Here is a 19990-nt window from a genome sequence, read left to right as displayed (position 1 = left end):
TCATTGTCCTAGCTAGAAAATGGGTTGTACTTTTAACAAACTGTAAATGGGCTGTTGTAAATTCCATTAGAATTCCAAAATGGGTTGTACATCCTTACAAAACGCAAATGGGCTATAAGTTCTCTGCCACACACTTATGGGCCTACTAAGTGACGCGTCCCCTAAAAAAATAAGTTGACGCGTATGCAAGGCTTTGCCAACTTATTATAGTCAACACACGGTTCTAGCAGCAGTAGCCGTTGGATGTCTATCCAACGAATGTTGTGCTTCTTCTTCAATCTCGGATATTCTTAGCTTCGACCGCCCAAAAAATGATTCCTCCCCCTGACATTTGGGCGCACCGTTTCGAAGGCTGACCTGTGGGCCTACTAAGTTGGAGCGTACCAAGGGCTTTGTCAACTTAGTCAATAATAAACGTTTCTAGCTTCAATGACCGTACGATGTCCATCCAACGACTGTAGTGCTTCTTCAACTTTTGGTCTTCTTGGTCCAGCCGCCCAAAGCAGCGCCGGTCGTGCCGCCTGCTCCTGCCTCCCGTGGCCGGCTGTGCTGCCGCGGAGGCCTCACCACCCCCATACTACTCCCACCGCTGGCCAGACCATCCCTCCACTCACCCACACCCCCTGTTATTCTGCGACGACGGCAGCCTCACACCGCAGCCGAACCAGTGAACCCTCGTACTCCTCTCCGCGCGGGCTTCCACTGTTGTGTCTTCCCCGACTCCGCGTCGTCCCCTTCCTAGGCCTCGCCGTCGTCCAGACCACCACCCTGGTGCTATCGGCGTGGCGTGGTCAACGTGGTCAACGATCGACTTCCATCGGAAGAGTATTGTACGTGGAGAGGCTGACAGCTGGGTCCAGGCGGCCGCAAGGAAGTGCCTCCTTATTATGCGCAAAATAATTATTCCTCCACCTTACAGCAGGGACCCACCGCACGGGCCACCTTATTTCGCGAAAAAACGTTTCCCACCTGACTACTCGGACCCATCGGACGGGCCAGCGTATTTCGCGAAAAAAACGTTCCCCGCTGTCAGCTCGGACCCACCGGAAGTGCCTCCTTATTACGCACAAAAAAAATGAATACTCCCCCTGCTAGCTGGGACCCACCATGGTGGGAGGCTGACTTGTGGGCCTACTAAGTTGACTGGGACGGGGGCCTTTGTCAACTTTAGTCAATATGAATGATTCTAGCTCCAGTGACCGTACGATGTCCATCCAACGGCCGTAGTGCTTCTTCAACCTCTGGTTTCTTGCTCCAGCCGCCCAAAGCAGCGCCGGTCGTGCCGCATGCTCCTGCCTCCCGTGGCCGGCTGTGCTGTCGCCGAGGACTCACCGCCCCCTACTATTCCCACCGTTGGCCAGGCCCAGCGGCGACAGCAGCCTCACACCACAGCTGAACCAGTGAACCCTCGTACTCCTCTCCGTGCGAGCTTCCACTGCCGCGTCTTCCCCGGCTCCCCGTCGTCCCCTTCCTAGGCCTCGCCGTCGTCCACCGCCCTGGTGCTCTTGGCGCGGCGTGGTCAACATGGTCAAGGAACAACTTCCATCGGACGTGGACTGTACGTGGAGAGGCTGACAGCTGGGTCCACAGCCGCAGCAAGGAAGTGCCTCCTTATTACGTGCAAACTAATTATTCCTCCACCTGACAACGGGGACCCACCGGACGGGCCAGCTTATTTCGTGAAAAAAATGTTTCCCCCTGACTCCTGGGACCCACCAGCTACACCTTCGCATGCAAGGAAGTGCGTCCGGGCAAAAAAACAAAATGATTCGCCCCCCTGACTGCTGGGACCCACCAGCTACATCTTCACACGCAAGGAAGTGCCTGACAGTCGGGACCCACCTGGTCAAAACGTACGTAGCGTTGTCATTCTGGTCGCGAACGTGTACGTACATATATATTGGTTGATGTAGAGGCGCGCACGTGTCGTAGTAGAGGCGCGCACGTAGCATGTACACATACGCACAGCGGTCAGGGTGCAAGAAAGAAAATACGGCCATGTATGTGTACCTACGGGTGGGGTCTCGAACGCCTACTCGCGCATACCTACGGCGAGGGCTCGTGTGCATGGCTGGGTCGGAACGGAGCTCGTCATGTTCATGGGGAGGCAACGGAATGCGTCGTGTTCATGGGGAGGCAACGGAATGTGTCGTGTTCATGGGGAGGCAACGGAATGCGTCGTGTTCATCGGAAGGGCTTGGATGGAACATGCGATGGAAACGAGGCCTGGCGTATCGTAGAACGGAGGAAACGGCCTTGTGTTCGACCGGCCACGTTCGAAACGGGATCATGTTCATCGGTAGTGGTGTGGCGTACCGCAAAACAGAGGAAACGGATCTCCTACGGTCGAAACGGGGGTCCTGTTGATCGGGAGGGGTGTGGCGTACCACAAAACGGAGGAAACGGACTTGTGTTGGAGCACTACGGTCGAAATGGGGGTCCTGTTCATCGGGAGGGGTGTGGCGTACCGCAAAACGGGACTCCACGGGATACTGTTCATCTCCACCGTCGACCTCCTCTAGCCTCCACGGGCTCCTGTTCATCCAGCCTCCACGGGCTCCCGTTCATCCAGCCTCCACGGGCTCCTGTTCATCCAGCCTCCACTGCACGCTACTCCACCGGCTACTGTTCAACCACCCCTCCACTGTCTACTGTTCATCCAGCCCTCCACACCACGGGGTCCTGTTCAACCACCCTCCACGGGCACCCCTCCACCGTCTATTGTTCATCCAGCCCTCCACACCACGGGGTCCTGTTCAACCACCCCTCCACGGGCACCCCTCCATCGTCTACTGTTCATTCAGCCCTCCACCACACCACGGGGTCCTGTTCATCCAGAGGCAACGCCACCGCTCACTGTTCATCCAAACCCCCCGCAACACTCACTATTCATCCCAGAAGCAGCATCGATCGGCTTCAGTTAGCAGCAGTAGCGAAGGAATCGCTCGATCGGGTTCAGTTAACATCCATTGATCGATCGCTCGGGTTCAGTAATGCGTAGCCTGCAGTGCAATCGCTCGGGTTCAGTTAGAGCCCAATGCCTTGCTCGGGTTCAGTTAGAGCCAACGCCTCGCACACACGCGTGTATGTGTACGAGAGAAACGCACATCGCTCGGCCCCCGACCTCCCACCGTAACCGGGAACTCCCCGAAATTTTCCTCCCCCTCGCTTCTACCACGATTTTTTTTGTCATGGACGGCCCAAAGAATGTCATGCAGCTGCGTCTCCGGCCCGCCTAGGACGAAAATCCCATTTTCTGCCATGATTTTTTGTCATAGAAGTAGGAGCCCACCACATCTATGATGATACCGGGTTTTTTCACAATTATCGTCATAGAAGTGTCATATGTATGACAGAAATTTTTTTCGTTCGGCCCAAAATGTCACAGATGTGTCTTTTTTTGTAGTGAAGGCTTGTGGAGTAGATACATTTGTTGCCCAGAAGCTCACCAAGTGGAATGATGAGCTGATCATGAAATTCTATTCTACAAACCATTTCTATCCAGATGGGAGGATTATATGGATGTCTGAGGGTACTAGGTACCAACCCACAGTAGAAGAATGGGCCAAGCTGATCAATGCCCCTGAGGAACATGAAGATGACTTGGATGTTTATGCCGAGAAGAAGAAATACCACAACACTATGCACACATGTATAGAGAGATCCCAGATGATGCTTTAGAGACTCATAAGTTTGGATCTGTCCACTTCTTGTTGTTTGGTCTACCTACCATCAACTAGATCCTAAGACACACATTGCTACCCAAGTCAGGTGATCACAAGATGATCAGAGGACATGCTATCAATTTGCTACATTTGTTTGATGTGCCTCAAAAGTTCAAAGTCATGAGTCTAATTGTAGAGACAATCAAAAGGACAACAGCTGATCAGAAGAGAAGCTGTGGGTATGCCCCACAAATTCAGGAGCTCATCAACTCCAAGATGGGCATATGCAAATATCTATTGGATAAGGAGCACCTGGCCATACACCCTAAATTTGAAGACAACACTATTGTGATGAATGAGGAAGACCCCACATCTGTGCAAGCACATGAGAAGAGAGAGAAGGCAAGGGCAGAGAAAGCTGCAAGGATGCCAACTGTTGAAGAGGCATCTCAAGTGTTCTTGAAATCCAAGCAAGATCAGCTTGGATATCTGATCCAATCCACCTTGAGGATTGAGAAGGGCTTGGCCACCCTGACTCAAAACCAGGAGAGCTTGGAGAGGATCGTTGAGCAGAAATTCTATGATCTTGATGTCAAAGCAACTGAGATTCAGTCAGCAGTTGAGCAGCTTCAGGAGGAAGTGGAGGAGAAGAAGGGCAAGTCAACTACAGATGCTTTTGCTAGAGTGCCTCGAAGACGGAGGTCTGCTGCAGTGCCAGTCACAGATACTAGAGCTACAGCATCAGCTCCAGCAGCTACAGCTCCAGTGCCACCTCCAGCAGCCACTCCACCAACCCCAGCTACATTAACAGAAGCTTTCGTCCTTGGAGTCATCTCTACACCACATCCTTAAGATCAAGCCTGAGAGACGTTTAGCACTATGCATTTTTGAACTTTTTGGTAACTTGTTGTCAAAGGGGGAGAAAAATGTATAGATCATAGGCTTCGAGAGAGTGTGTTGCTTTTTATCTCTCTTGTTTTTGGTTTGGTTGAACTTCTCTATTGTGTGCTTGTGTGAGATACTTTATGTTCTTGTGAGATACTTATTTGATCATGTGTTTGATCTTATGCTACCCTTAATGCTTGTTGGATGATATTATCTCTTATATCCTTATATGATCATTCACTTGCTTGGTGATAAGTGCATGCTTTTAATTTCTATCATTTTGAGCGCTCCACCAAGATGTATGTGACATGGAAGAGTAACCCATGATCCTAATCGATTGCGCATTTGCATTCAAAAGCAAATTTTAAATAATGCACAAATTTAGGGGGAACTCTTGCTTATCACATACTTCTCAAAGCGATGATGTCTTTCAATCTTATTATCATTTGTCGAAGCTTTGATCTATATGTTGTCATCAATTACCAAAAAGGGGAGATTGAAAGTGCAACTATCCCTGGGTGGTTTTGGTAATTCCTAATAACATATAGCTCATTGAGCTAATGCTATTTCAAGATAAATATTTCAGGAAAGCTCAATGATTGGCATGGCATGGATTAGAAAGTGGACCCCTCACAATGCTAAGGACAAAAGGATTGGCTCAAGCTCAAAGTACAAGACTCTACATTTATCATTTTAGTGATCCAAGATCACATTGAGTCCATAGAAAAAGCCAATACTATCAAGAGGGGGTGAGGTGTTGCTTAATGAGTTTCTTGCTCAAAATGCTTAGTGATATGCTCCAAAGCCTTCAACTACTTTCTCATATCCACATATGTCCCAAACCAAAAGTCAAACTCGGTCCTACCGAAATTCTCTATCCGGCGCCACCGAGTTCTATTGACATAGCCACTGCCAGAAATCCTAGTCTTTTCGGTCTCACCGATAGGGATCTCGGTCTCACCGAAATGGGATTGTAATCTCTTTGTTTCCCTTCGTAACGTTTCAGTGAAACCGAGATGAGCGATCGGTCCCACCGAGATTGCAGTGCAAACCCTCTGTTTCTTTCGTAACGTTTCAGTCCTACCGAAAGAGCGAATCAGTCCCACCGAGATTGCCTGACCAACTCTCTGTTAGTCTATTACCAAAATCGGTCTCACCGAGATTACGTTATGCCCTAAACCTAAAGAAATCGGTCCCACCGAGTTGACGTGTCGGTCCCACCAAAAATCTTAACGTTCACATTTTGAACTAAATCGGTCCGACCGAGTTTCATGATTCGGTCCCACCGAGTTTGGTAAATTGTGTGTAATGGTTAGATTTTGTGTGGAGGCTATATATACCCATCCACCCACTCTTTATTCGTGAAGAGAGCCATCAGAACGTGCCTACACTTCCAACATACATTTTCTGAGAGAGAACCACCTACACTTGTGTTGAGGTCAAGATATTCCATTCCAACCACATAAATCTTGATCTCTAGCCTTCCCCAAGTTGCTTTCCACTCAAATCTTCTTTCTACCAAATCCAAATCATGTGTGAGAGAGTTGAGTGTTGGGGATACTATCATTTGAAGCACAAGAGCAAGGATTTCATCACCAACACACCATTTGTTACCTTTTGGAGAGTGGTGTCTCCTAGATTGGCTAGGTGTCACTTGGGAGCCTCCGTCAAGATTGTGGAGTTGAACCAAGGAGTTTGTAAGGGCAAGGAGATCGCCTACTTCGTGAAGATCTACCCGAGTGAGGCAAGTCCTTTGTGGGCGACGACCATGGTGGGATAGACAAGGTTGCTTCTTCGTGGACCCTTCATGGGTGGAGCCCTCCGCTCGCGCAACCGTTACCCTTCGTGGGTTGAAGTCTCTATCAACGTGGATGTACGATAGCACCACCTATCGGAACCACACCAAAAATCTCCGTGTCTACATTACGTTTGCTCCCTCAAACTCCTCCCTTTACCTTCATATGCAATTGTTTTAATTTCCGCTGCTATCCTCTTAGAATTGCATGCGTAGGTTGATTGCTTGACTTGTGCAAAGTTGCTAAAATCTACCAAGAACTAAAATTGGGAAAATGCTAGATTTTTATTTGGTCCAGTAGTCTAATCACCCCCCTCTAGACATACTTTCGATCCTACAGGGACGGTGCGGGGCGAGGTGAGGGAGAGGGGGCGGGGTCCGACGCTTGTAAAGGGCGGGGGGGGGGGCAGCTGCCTTGCGGAAGGGGGCACCGGGGCAGAGTCCGTCTCGAACTCGAGCTCCGGCGGCGGCGCGCAGGCGGGCCGGCCTGCTCGGCTGGGCCTTTGGCTCAGTCGGGCGGGAAGAAGATTTTTTTAAATAAAATTTTGCCCGAAGAAAAATCCTAATAAAAAGTCTAAAAATACCAGAAACAATTTTCGCCGCCTAAACCTATTATCTAGAACAAAGTGAACTTTTTTTGGCCTAAAAATACAATTTTCAAAAATGCATAGTTTTTCTAAATTCAAATAAAATAGCAAATAAAGCCAAATAAAATTTTAATTTGATTTGAAATTTTCTTCTCCAATATTCCTTTCTTTTGAAGAAGTCATATTATCTTCTCTCTTTTTATTTGTAATATCGGAAATAATTTTAGAGGAAAATATAAAAATTAAATTGATCCCCTTTTCAAATTTGAGAAAATTCAAATATGAAAATTTATGAAATCCCCAACTCTCTCCTTGGGTCCTTAAGTTGCTTAAGATTTCTAGGATCCCAACCAAATATGCAAATAAAATATGATATGCATATGATGACCTATGTATAACATCCAAATTAAAAATTGGGATGTTACACACCGACTCTTCACTGCTTCCACCACTCTGCTCGTCGGTGAGTTTGATCGTTACCACAATCTTCATAGTGTTCCTGGTGTGATCGTGTAGCATAAATTTTGTTGCGTACCATGTTTCCCTAGCTTTCCCATATATTTTTAGTGTTGAATTGAGTTTCACTAAGGTAGAAATTAAGCATTGTGTCAAATTATTCTTCGGGGTTAAGGTGGTACTTCCTCCATTCCCTTTATTACCCCTCATATTTTGTTTTAAATTTTGAGCATAGATTTAAATACTAAAATGTAATTTATATTTCATGGAAATTATATCATTAGATTAGTATTCGAAAGAAATTTGCAGTGATCCTCTTTTGTGGTATACGATTATATTTTGCTAGTTAAATCCAAGGTCAAAATTTGACCCAAAATACCAAGGGACCAAATAATTTCAGAGAAAGGAGGTAGCTGTGAATTACAAAGAGAAGTGTTTTTTAAAATCATTGTAATACATATAACGTTTGTAATACATATACTAAGGGACCAAATAAATTCACAAGAGAAGTAGCTTTTTTGAACATTAGTACAGACACAAGCGCTTATATACACGTGCATACACTCACCCCTATGAACGTACACACGCACACCCTTCCCTATGAGCACCTTCGAAAGACTGAGTCGGCATATCATCTTGAGATTTACGAAGTCACCGTATGCACCTCATCGTCGACGGGAACGTCTCCTCCCACTGAATGCGTATCGTCAGAAATCCTGAAATAAATTCAGAAATAAATGCGAGCACCAGGATTTGGAACCCTGGTGGGCTGAGAATACCACAATCTCTCTAACCATTTAACCACAGATTGGTTCACAAGAAGTAGCTGTGAAGCTGCTTCTATAAGAGGTTTGAACATATATGCTCCGCTGAGGCCGAGGCCCAACAAAAAATCGATCTCACAGTGGGCCGCCTCTAATGCAGGAGGAAGAAGATTTTGGCACCTCTAAAAATTTGGATGTATTTTTTTTTCTCTAAGTGTGCATTCTAAGGACTTGTGATACTTAATATATGGCCTCACCCTTTTTTCCGCAAAAAAAAAAAAAATCTCATGGCTCAATTTTTTTTCTCAACTCCTCAAAACCTCTAAAAAAGACTTTCTTTGCAAGCAGACGTTTTGCAAGTGTGTTTACGGTTAAATTGACATCTTCCCCACACAACTAGAGTAATCAAGGAGTATCATTAAGTGCAAGCTTTTCTATTGGACGGTGAAACAACTCCAGGGCCCAGAGCCACACGGTACAACCAAAAACATTTGCGTACCAAACACCTCTGCTGTCTTCACCGTGCTGGCTGGCCATTTTTGACACGCAAGTGCGTTTCCGACACCACCAGCCTCCTCGCATATAAAAAAAGCTCCCAGATCAAAATCTCCCCCAACCGCAGACCACCATGGCAGTCTCCAAGCTCGCCGCCGTGTCTCTACTGCTGCTTTCAGCAGCCACGCTCGCAGCCGTGCTGCTCCTCCGTTCCTCCGGCGCAGACGACGGCGGCGCCCCGTGGGGCGCGGGCAGCGGCGGCATCCTGACCACCGCCCTGCCGTTCAGCCCCGCGGACGTCCTGCCCCTCCTGCCGCGGCGCGTGGCCATGGCGGCCCTCCGCGCGCTCCACGGCGCGTCGGACATCTTCCCGGTGTTCGTGGGCGCGGCGACGGCGGGGCCGGCGCAGGCGGGCACCGCGCCCGTGGGCTGGAAGGGCGCCTGCTTCTACGAGAACGAGGCCTGGCTGGTCTTCCACAACGACTCCGGCTCCAAGTACGGCGGCGGCACGGTCCACCTCAAGGTACGGCACGGTGCTTCCCACAAAGTCCGCCGCAGAGCGCGGTCACCACGAACTGCCGCAGAGCTTACTTCGGGATAGGCGTTTCCTCATTTTTTTAACTTCCGGATAGGTTTTTTGTTTTATTTCTGATTCTGATGAATCAAGATCGGGAGACGGGATTTTACTTCTTTTATTTATCCTCCCATGTGATTGCGGATAGAAATGAAAATGCGTCGTGGCTGCGAGAGTGACACGCGCGCCACTTAACTGCATCCTCAACTGCCGTGTCCAACTCAGCGAGTTCATGACGATGACACGTCGCAATTTTGTACTACCACTCCACTTTTTTTGTGCAAACAAGACAGTACTAGCAGTGTATATCCTTGGAATATGCCAGAAATACGCGCTAACCATTTTTGATCCGCCTCGTGAACGATTCTCGCTGGCTTGGTATCTACGAAACACTGAACCAATTGGAAAATGGAGCAAAACAGCATCGCAAGCCTCGAACCGTCGTCGTTGTTGTTTGTTACCTCGAGCAAGGCGCACGCAACGCAGCACGGCGGTCAACTCGATACGGAAGCAACAAGCGAGCGAGGAGCCGCCACCAACAAGCAAACCTTGCAAACCTCACAAAATTTCCTCCCCCCTTTGTTTCAAGCCACAATCCCCCCCGCATCTGAATTCCTTGGCGCGGCGGCGGCCGAACCCTAGGCCCCCGCCATGGGAGCCACCAGACTCAGGCTCCTCCTCCTCCCCCTCCTCGTCGCCGCCCTGCTGTTCGCCGCCTCGCGCGGCCCGCTCCCGCAGCTGCTGCTCAAGGGGCCGCTCTTCCTCCCCGGAGACCTCCTCCCGCTCCTGCCGTGGCCGGTGGCCAGGCCGCTGCGGGGCCCTGCCGACCTCCTGCCGGCCTTCGTCGGCGCCGCGCGCGTGCCGGGGAGCGACGGCGCGCGCGCCGCGGAATGGAAGGGGGCCTGCTTCTACGAGAACCGGGCGTGGATGGAGTTCCGCGACGCCAACGGGACCGACGGGGGCCTCGGGGGCGGCACGGTCCATCTCGAGGTGAACGCCGGTGCGAGACCCACCTCGCGCTGCTTATTATTATACTCGCTTTTGGGTTCGGTCGGGTGGATGGTAGAACTACTTTCTCTCCTAGTGAGGTAATGAGGAACTCGTCAGTTGGTTTGATTTGTTATCCGTGACTGCAGGAACGATCTTGACACGATTTGGTATTTCCAGTATCGCCATATCGAACACAGGGATTCGTAGTTTTGAGCAGTGGCCTGTAGGTTTGGTAAATGGGTTGATTTCATTATAGCTCAATTATGGTAGCTGTTGCTTTTTTTAGTACACTTCTTAGTTGTGTCCCCTTGCGTGATCAAAACTTGGTTCCTGTTAGTTTATAATTGTGGGGAACATAACTAGTCCTTATACGGATTGGGCTAAAAAAATAATTATAATCACCGCAAAGTACATGCACTGTTCTATCATGTTTCATGGCTGTTAGCATCATGTCATCATTCAGATTGGAAAGCTATAATTGCACTATAGGGAATTGCAATTCTCAGCGATGAGAACTCGAAGCAGTCATAAATGGGGATTTTTAATCAGTAAGGTCCACATGGATGCTTAAGGTTGATATTTTCTTTTTTCAAATAGATTCTTAATTTACATGCTGACAGCAACTGGGGTCCACTAGAAGAGTGGTTCAAACTTTTTATCCTGATTAACTGGCTCTCCCTTAACGACTGTTCCAAAGGCTGTTCCTAACGACACAGAGAGCATACTATTTTCCAATCCTAACAACACTGAGAGCAAACTATTTTGCTACTTACTATTGAAAGGCAGTATGATGTTCCAACCTATTGCTTGATTGTTAAATACTATCCATAGTACAATGCATACAAGAGCAAGATATCATGTGTTCCCATCAATTTTATGCCGTAAGGATGGATGGGGGAAATCCGACTTGCATCTTGAGACTTATATTGGGTATTCATGTAATCCATGTGTGTTCTGACTTTCAGCAGCCAGAATTATCTTCCATATGATGTTTGTTGTCTTGTTTTTATTAGATTAAAGGCAGTATTCATTTGTTTATAAAGGTCGTGGGTTGCACAATTGAAGCCTATTGCTCAACTTTTTTACGATTTTAGATTAGAAAGCTAAATACTACCCTGAGTACAAGTTAAAATAGTACTTTTCTTTTCCCTCCTTTATACAAACATCTTCCTTGTCTTGCTACCCATTTTGAAACTAACCTTTCCTCTCTGTAGACAACGAAAGCACATAGCTGGACTTGCATGGATCTGTATGTGTTTGCAACTCCATACCGTGTTACATGGGATTACTACTTTCTAGGCCGTGAGCATACCCTTGAAATCAAAGAATGGGAAAGCAAGGCGGAATATGACTATGTAAGTACTTTGTAGTAACTGGTGCTTCTTCTGTTTACAACTGATATTTAACATTGTTGATACAATTGCGCTGTTTTGTTATCTTAAAATAGGTGAAACATAATGGAGTGTCCATCTTCCTCATGCCGTCAGGAACAATCGGGACACTCAGAGCACTCTGGGATGTTTTCCCTCTTTTCACAAATACTGGATGGGGCGAGAATGCAAACCTTGCATTTCTCAAAAAGCATATGGGTGCGACCTTTGAGGAACGGCCAAAACCATGGGTTTCAGAATTAAATCCGGATGACATCCAATCTGGAGATTTTTTGGTTTTATCAAAAATCCGTGGACGCTGGGGTGGTTTTGAAACCCTTGAGAAGTGGGTTACCGGAGCTTATGCAGGCCATACTGCAGTTTGCCTCAGGGACTCTGAAGGAAAGCTGTGGGTTGGAGAATCTGGTCATGAAAATGAGGAGGTACCTGTACAAGATCATTACTGTATCAGAACTGAAAAATAGTAAAGATCCAACATTTTAACTATTGCCCTATGTGATAGCCATGATAAAATGACACTTGTAGATACTAGCTGTCTGTCATTTCGATTAACTAGTTACAGCAGTCTTACTGAGTAAGATCCCATAGTTTGATCTAAATGAATTAATTCCTTTCCTTTTTGCCTAGAAGGATGAGAAGTGAAGAACTGCTATATGCTTGCAAATTATCAGTTATTTTATTGAATAATTTGACAATATAGATAGTGAATTTGCACTGCATGGTATATCTGTATTAGTTATTTCAGCCATATTAAGAGGGGCACACTTTAAAAGCATTCTGTAGAATGTGCATATTTCACCAGAAAATAATGTTCTCGTTGCTGTTACTGGCTATAGGTATAGTTATATCTGCAAACTGTCTTCAATCTTTGTTTTTTACCTGTAATGTTTCCAACGTTTGTATGGAAGACAAATAAAGGAAATGTTACTACCAAGTGCTGATCATATTTAGATGTTGTTCTGCTTGAATTACAAATTATTACTGCAGGGTATTTCTTGCCACATGCAGTCTTGCAAATTAAGCTAACAAACAGAGTTGTGCAGGGAGAGGATATTATTGCTGTCTTGCCATGGGAAGAATGGTGGGAGTTTGAAACAACAAAGGATGATTCGAATCCTCAGATTGCATTGCTTCCATTACGTCAAGATTTACGAGCAAAATTTAATGAGACAGCAGCTTGGATTTATGCGAAAAAAATGAATGGGAAGCCTTATGGGTATCATAATATGATTTTCAGTTGGATCGATACTATAAGTAACAACTATCCACCACCATTGGATGCTCACGTGGTATGATTTATGTATACGTTTTCCAAGAGCATTTTGCTAATGTTTATTTTATTAGTTCATATGTATATCATCGGCTTATGTTTTCAGAGGCTCGTAGCTTAGATGGTGCATACGGTTTATGACACAGATTAGAACATTAATATTTAACCTTATAGCACAATTCTTGGACAAAATGTTCTCATATTTATAAATTGTAGTATCAGATATCATCGCAGTTTAAGCATTACCGATGAGATTGGACTATGCACTTTCGCAGGATTTATTTCCTGATGTAGTAACCTAAATCTAATGATTGACTTAGGTTGCATCTGTTATGACTGTGTGGAACAAGCTTCAACCAGACTACGCGGCTAGCATGTGGACAGAAGCCCTTAACAAGCGGCTGGGAACTAAGGTTTGTTTTAATTTGTCATTGACTTCCAATAGCTGTGCTCTGTTTTTGTTACAGTTCGTTCTTGGTTTGGTTACTTGATGCCTGTTCTTCAGCACCCGATGATTTTTTTAATTGTCTAGGTAGTACCTGGCCCCAGTTTTGGTAGTTCAATTCATCTAGCTGATTCATTAGTTTGTGACAATAAGCTCTTGTGTGACCACAATCCTGCTGGAATGGACAATGTAAATGTAGTAACCTTTGATACCGTGGCATTTACTCTGGACCTATAAACCTGAACACTATCATCTATTTTGGGCATCTCCAATACTGATGATGTCATCATCGATATAATTTGCCATGTTGGCTATGTGATGATGTGACAGAATAAAAGAGTAGAGAGAGTAACTTGCATATACCATGAACCAACAACCCATGCACGAAGTCCGAGGTGAAACTAGAGAGCAAACTTGGTTTATTCTCCTATAGCCTACTGGAAAACTTAACATACACTCTATTGGAGTACCTTTTTTTTAAATAGGCTTGGCAGCCCCATGTCATATAAAAAGTGAAGTATCAAAATTGAATGACGTACAAATTTCTGAAATGCTCTTAAATGCAGGTTGGGCTCTGAAATGGAACCCTGTTGAAAATTGAATGCTGATTGATTTACATTCTCAGCTCTTTATAAGAGATACCTGTACTAGTTTCATTTTATCAACCACACGTTGTAACCTACTGTGTGAACAAAGGGGTATATAAAAGGATCTGTGTGCTAAATGGTTTTCTCTAGGATTATATATTCCGTGGTACCATACTGAGGGCTGTTCAAGAAATATTATATACCGAGGACCTATACTTGAGATACTGGAGCTTAAAACTGATTTTGTTGACTATACAATTTGACCTTGAAGGTGCTTAACTTGTTTTGACACAATATTAGTTTCACCTTTAGATCCGTACCTTGTTTACGCGCACAAAAAAATCATTGTTCTTTACAGTTCTCTCATGCTAAATGGCAATCTTCTTTTTTAAGTAGTCTTTGTAACGGTGCCACTTATTTCAGGGTCTTGATCTACCTGAAATCATAGTGGAATCAGAGAAACGTGGGATGACATTTGACAAATTGCTAACAATTCCTGAGAAAGATAATTGGGTCTATACTGATGGCCAATCAGCATCTTGTGTGGCCTACGTCCTCATGATGTACAAGGAGGCTGGACTCTTTGAACCAATTTCCAGCTCTATAGAAGTCACGGAGTTCACGGTGAGTGATCCTGAAATCTTATCTTAAGTTTGAGCCTTTATGAGCTTATAGGTGGTGGTATTAGGTAAACCGGTCCAGTAAAAAAGAGGGTGGGTTATCTCAGTAACTGATTGAGTGAAATGCTGGCCTATCAGCATTGCCTATTCTGGCAAATACCTAATGATTTGGATGACTTTACAATCTTTCACTTATAAACACATGACCTGTGAATTCCATATTGCCATGCAGATAAAAGATGCTTACATCCTGAACTTCTTTGAAGCCAACATGACACGGCTTCCGTCGTGGTGCAACAAAGACGACACTGTGAAGCTCCCGTTTTGCCAAATCAAGGGCAGGTATCGAATGGAACTGCCAGGATACAACACCATGGAACCGTACGCTCACATGAATGAAAGGTGTGCATCGCTGCCTCCGGACTACGTGAGGGATGAGAACTGCTGAGTACTCATATTTAACTGTGCGCCCATGCGATTTGTTTGTACTCCCTTTTAGTCAGTACTTCAGCTGTACATATCACGGTAGGTCTGGAATATTTTCCATGATGCACACCGGCCTGCCGCGAGGTATGATCAACTTCCTCGAATAAGGAAGGCCACGGTGGCACAATTGTATAGTAAAAAGCTCTGCATCTGGCTCGCAGCTGCTGTCATGTTCTGAAAACATTCATAGTGTTTTTGTCAGAAAATAGATACACGTTTGACAAAGATGTATGTGCACCGTTGTATTCAGCTGATTAGAAATGGTTGAAAACCTATGTACACCATGTAGAAGTGCTATTTGGTTTGGCTCGTATTGTTCAATTGCCATCCTATGAGCGGTGTAAAAGCTCCAAGTTGAATTGTTGGTTGCTGTTTTGTCGTAATTGATACATCAATGTACAATATGATTATATTGGGTCATGCTGGATTCGAGTCATCTGACATATGCTCTCTGCGGCAGCAAATCTAGCGAGCTGAACTGGCGAGTTCTTAGTTGACCCACTTCACTCCGCATTTCAACCCTGGCATGTGACCTGACTTGTGATGGTTGAATCAGGCGGGTAAGCATCATAAAATGATCTTATCATAAAATGATCTTATGATTACAATGTACCAATTGAGTTGGCCGTCCGATTGACCTGCGATGCCACCCTACATGTCATCGTCAGGTACCCCGTCGCCCACCGCCGGCACGCATGGTGCATCAGCATCGTCCGTGAGGGTGAGCTGCAAGGTGGAGAACGCCGCCAGGAGGGAGCGGCGCGCCCGCTAGCGCGAACTGGAACCGGAGGTGAAGGAAGTTTTGTCTAAGGAATTTATGGACATCAACGTGGATGTGTCCCCTCCGTTGTGCCCCGCCCGCGTCCGCCCTGCTGCCATCAAGGAAGCCGCCATCCGCCCCGCCCGTGACTGACAATGATCCAACGTCCGAGTGGGCGATTTTGGATGGCTGGACGCAACCGGAGGCGCTAGAGACTGTGTGACACTCACTGCAACTCGAACGGGTGCGGACAAGCATGGGCAGCGCCGGTGCCCGGTCTGCCCAGGCCCCGCTCGACGAAATGTCGTAGTAGGACGCGATACATTTTTTGCTCCATTTTGTATCGCTTCTTTTGTTATTCGCCATGCCATTTGATCAATTGGTTGCATATGCCATTGAATCAATTTGTTGCATATGTCGTTAGTTTATTTGGAATCATGATCATTTTATGAAAGTTTCATGTTGGACATGATCAATGAGGGTCAAGAGCCTACGAAGCCTATGGAATATGACTTGGGGGATACCAATTGTCCTACATATGATTTTGGAGGAACATCGCATACTACCAAGGAAAAAGGTCAAAGATACCCAAGGCAAGAGGTCCGACACTCACAACCTTTGAGGTTTTTTTGTTGGTTGAATCTTCGTGGGCCACAAGCATGATCCTATATCTGGTATGGAGTAAAAAGGCAACAAGTATTGAGAAAATATCCACAAGCACTATCATGAACACGAGAAATATGTGGAGCCAAAGCCTATCTATACCACCCGCAATATGGCCTCTCTCCAACATAGATGGTCAATCATCCAAGACAACGTGAACAAGTTTGTCTGCCACTATGCTTTCGTGCTTGGTCGGAATCAAAGTGGGATCGGAATCACAAGTCAGGTAAGTTGAATTTCTCGTTTTGCCATCATTTGCGTTGCTAGTTTTGTTTGTCGCATTCTCATGATTACTTATTATTTGATAGATGGTGTTGACGGCCACTTTGTACCAACAACCCGAGAAGAAGCCATTCGATCCTACCTTGGATGAAATTGAAGGGCAAACCGAAGTGGCAAAATCTTGTGGATGACCTCAAGAACGACAAGAGGTTGAAGAAAAATGATGGCCAAGCTCCCAACAATTCATTGGATTGGATGACAAAGAGGAAGAAGTTGTAGGGGAGAATGGACGAGCCACCGTGCCAACAAAGAACCGGCAAGTGATGGGGAACACGTGGGAGAAGGGGAGGGCCTCCATGAAGCCATGGCGAGTAAAATGTCTGCGATGCACACGAGCATTTTTTTTCCACAAAGGAGGAGAAGAAAGAGGAGAGTCACGAGCTCATGTCGGATGCGCAAAAAGAGAGGATGGATTGGGACCAAGAGAGAGAGAGAGAGTGAACAACAAGTAACAAATTGAAAGGAGAAAATAGATTCGGAGAAGCAAGAGACGTGTGCCAAATAGGAGGACGAGAAGGCCTAGACTTTTGGAATAATAGAGCTTAAGAACGCAACATCTCGAGACACGGAGGATTCGAGAATAATGTTGGCGGATGCAAGCCTGCTAGACACGAAGGCATAAAGTCGCTTGAGTGGAAGGAGTTCAACTTGTGCATGGAGTACGAGGGGGCGAGAGGAGCGGATGCGAGATGGATGGCGGCCGGCAAGTGATTCACCACGTTGGCCGGCCTTGGCCCGACGTTGAATTTCATTTTTTCATCTGAATTGTTGAATCATGATTTATTTTGTTTTGTTGCATTTTGTGGAAATTGTGCTGAATTTGTGGTATATGATCGACGTGCATGGATTTGAGGGTTTTGATACGAGGAGTGTGGCCGTCTGACATGACTTTTGAGGGACCGTCCGACACTATTTTAGTCGCGACCGAACGCATCCGCTGACATTTATAGGGCCGGATTTGTCAAGTCCAGCTATAGATGCTCTAATTTCACTATGGAATACGTACACCCGGCGTTTTTTTGCATGATAATACGTCTCATTTATATCATAAGGATCATAGTACAAGCTACGTATAAACCGACTTGGCAAAACTGAAAAGACAGCAAAACGCTAGCCTTTACACAAATGAACAACAACCAAGAAGTAAAATTACAATCAAGACCGAAGAAACCTTTGAACTTGACCCCAACGCCCGTCACAGGCCTCTGGGACCACCATAGAAGCCACCAAAGGAAACAATGACGGATCACCTTACACCCGAGCTCGAAGCGGCTTCATCGCTGATATGCAGTTTTGCGGACCTTGAAGGTGGTTCACCAAAAGTGAAACCATTACCGTTGAACGAATCAGAGTGGGGCAACACCCCGACACCCAATCGAACTCCAGACATCTCCACACGACTAAGACGTCGAAGGAGAAAATCATACCTGCCATCCACGAACCACCACGACCCAGCACACGATCCACCATCTTTCAGATGCCGCCGATGCAGACCATAATCTGCATCCGCTCCTGGACTACCTCTCAAGCTTCGCGCCAGCGCTGGAGCAAACGCCGTCGCAACGGCGGAACCCGGGGACATAGGTCCACCACGAGGACGTCGTCGCCGCCACGCCATCCTTACTTGAACAGATTGATTTTTAAATCCATCCCCAATCACAGGACCGATCGCCTCTTCGGAATATGATTCGAAGAAACTTTATTCAGCGCCGCTCTCGCCGTCGCCGAAGCAAAAAGATAAATAATCTAAAAACCTAAACTACGAGAGTCTAAGAAATAATCCACACGTGTGAATCCGACGATCCCTCCTCACCACCGATGACCAAAGTCGCCAGTAGAGGGGAGCCGGCCACCGCCGGCGGCGGAAGTGAGTCTGCTGGCGGCAGAAGCTAGATCGCCTTTTCTTTATTCAGAAGAAAGAAAAGCGAACCGTGCACACCCGACGTTTGTGAAAGCGTGGAACACGCGAATACGTATGGTCCTTCTAGCGTGGAACACGCGAATACGTATGGTCCTTGTCTCACACCGTTGGTCACGTCATTGCATGCGACTTACATTTGACAGTGGCGCACTCTCGCGACGATTTGGTGCCGTGTTAGCGTGTTTTAGTTTATACACAGTACGAATTACGAAAGATCTTCGGCTTTAAATGCCCAAGAGTCAGCTCCGCGCAGTGCTTTTCCTATGCAAAACTGTGAAGCATCGAGTCGTCACGGCCCGGCGCTAAACTACATGATCCTCTTTGTGTTGCATCGTATGTCAAGGAACCGGGGGAGTTTTCTTCCTGCGAATCATTTTTTTCTTCCTGGGCGGGCGCTGATACGAAGTGCGATTTCCGTTCATGTGGCAAAGACCTTAGTGAATACGTACTTTGCTATAGTTACAGACAAGTTTTACGGATTGCAATCTACAGGGTTATGTGGAGCAAGTCAATTGGGATTTGGGAATCAACCGGGCCACACCATTAAATTCAACGGGGGGAGGAGACACAAAGTTCAAGTCCTACGCTTAGAATCGGTACTTGTATTTTTTTGATTTGTTTTAGGTTTTTGATGATGTGTGTTATGTGGGAGAAAATGTTTTTATCGACTATGAGGAGTCTGTGATGACTTCGTCAATCTAAGGTATTGTGCTGACTCGGTATCTTAAAAATGCTCATACGAATAAAGGTGTGAGTGTGTGTTCATAAGATTAAAGTGAGTATATGTGAGAGTACGTGATTGTACCGTGTTAAAAAAGTATTAGAGCCATTCATGGGTAAATAGAATAGACCCACATACTAACTCTTTTTTTTTGCATGGTAATGTGTCTCATTCATATAATAAAGATTAAAGTACAAGTCACATAAAGATCGACATAACAAAACTGAAAAAGCAACAGAACGTCGCTGAGCTTGTCACCAACGCCCGTCACCTGCCTCCAGCACCACCACATCAGCCACCAAAGAAAAAAAGTGACGGATCACCTTCTCACCTGAGCTCGACGCGGCTCCATTGCTGATATGCAGCTTTATGGACCTCCAAGGTGGCTCGCCTAAGGCGAAATCATTACCGTTGAACGAGTCAGGCCGAGGCAACACCCTGGGCACGTCATCAAACGCCAAATCTGGCACCCCCACATGACTAAGACATCGAAGGAGGAAACCATACCCGCCATCCATGAACCATGAGCCCAGCAATACATGTTCCGTCTTTCAAATGTTGTTGATGCAGACCATAATCTGCATCCGCTCCTTGACTATCTCCCAAGCTCCGTGTCGACGTTGGAGCAGACGC

The 19990-nt window shown here is 46.3% G+C and overlaps 1 protein-coding gene across 2 annotated transcripts; it reads left to right on the top strand.

Annotated features, from left to right (window-relative positions):
• The first annotated feature begins 8711 nt into the window (after positions 1–8711).
• LOC125545020 (uncharacterized) lies at positions 8712–15430 on the top strand. Of its 2 annotated transcripts, none has more exons than XM_048708855.2 (7): positions 8712–9170; positions 11426–11566; positions 11659–12024; positions 12646–12891; positions 13193–13285; positions 14328–14528; positions 14757–15430. In XM_048708855.2, the coding sequence occupies exons 1-7, from the start codon at positions 8781–8783 to the stop codon at positions 14970–14972; spliced, it is 1653 nt and encodes a 550-aa protein (XP_048564812.1). In that variant the 5' UTR covers positions 8712–8780; the 3' UTR covers positions 14973–15430. The 2 variants fall into 2 exon arrangements, with proteins under 2 accessions (XP_048564812.1, XP_048564813.2); XM_048708856.2 differs by lacking the exon at positions 8712–9170 and adding an exon at positions 9616–10211.
• Positions 15431–19990: the final 4560 nt, after the last annotated feature.

Source organism: Triticum urartu, chromosome 3A, assembly GCF_056163025.1.
Source record: "Triticum urartu cultivar PI428250 chromosome 3A, HENAU_Tu73, whole genome shotgun sequence".
Classification (NCBI taxonomy): Eukaryota; Viridiplantae; Streptophyta; class Magnoliopsida; order Poales; family Poaceae; genus Triticum; species Triticum urartu.
This window is presented reverse-complemented; position numbering and strand designations above follow the sequence as displayed.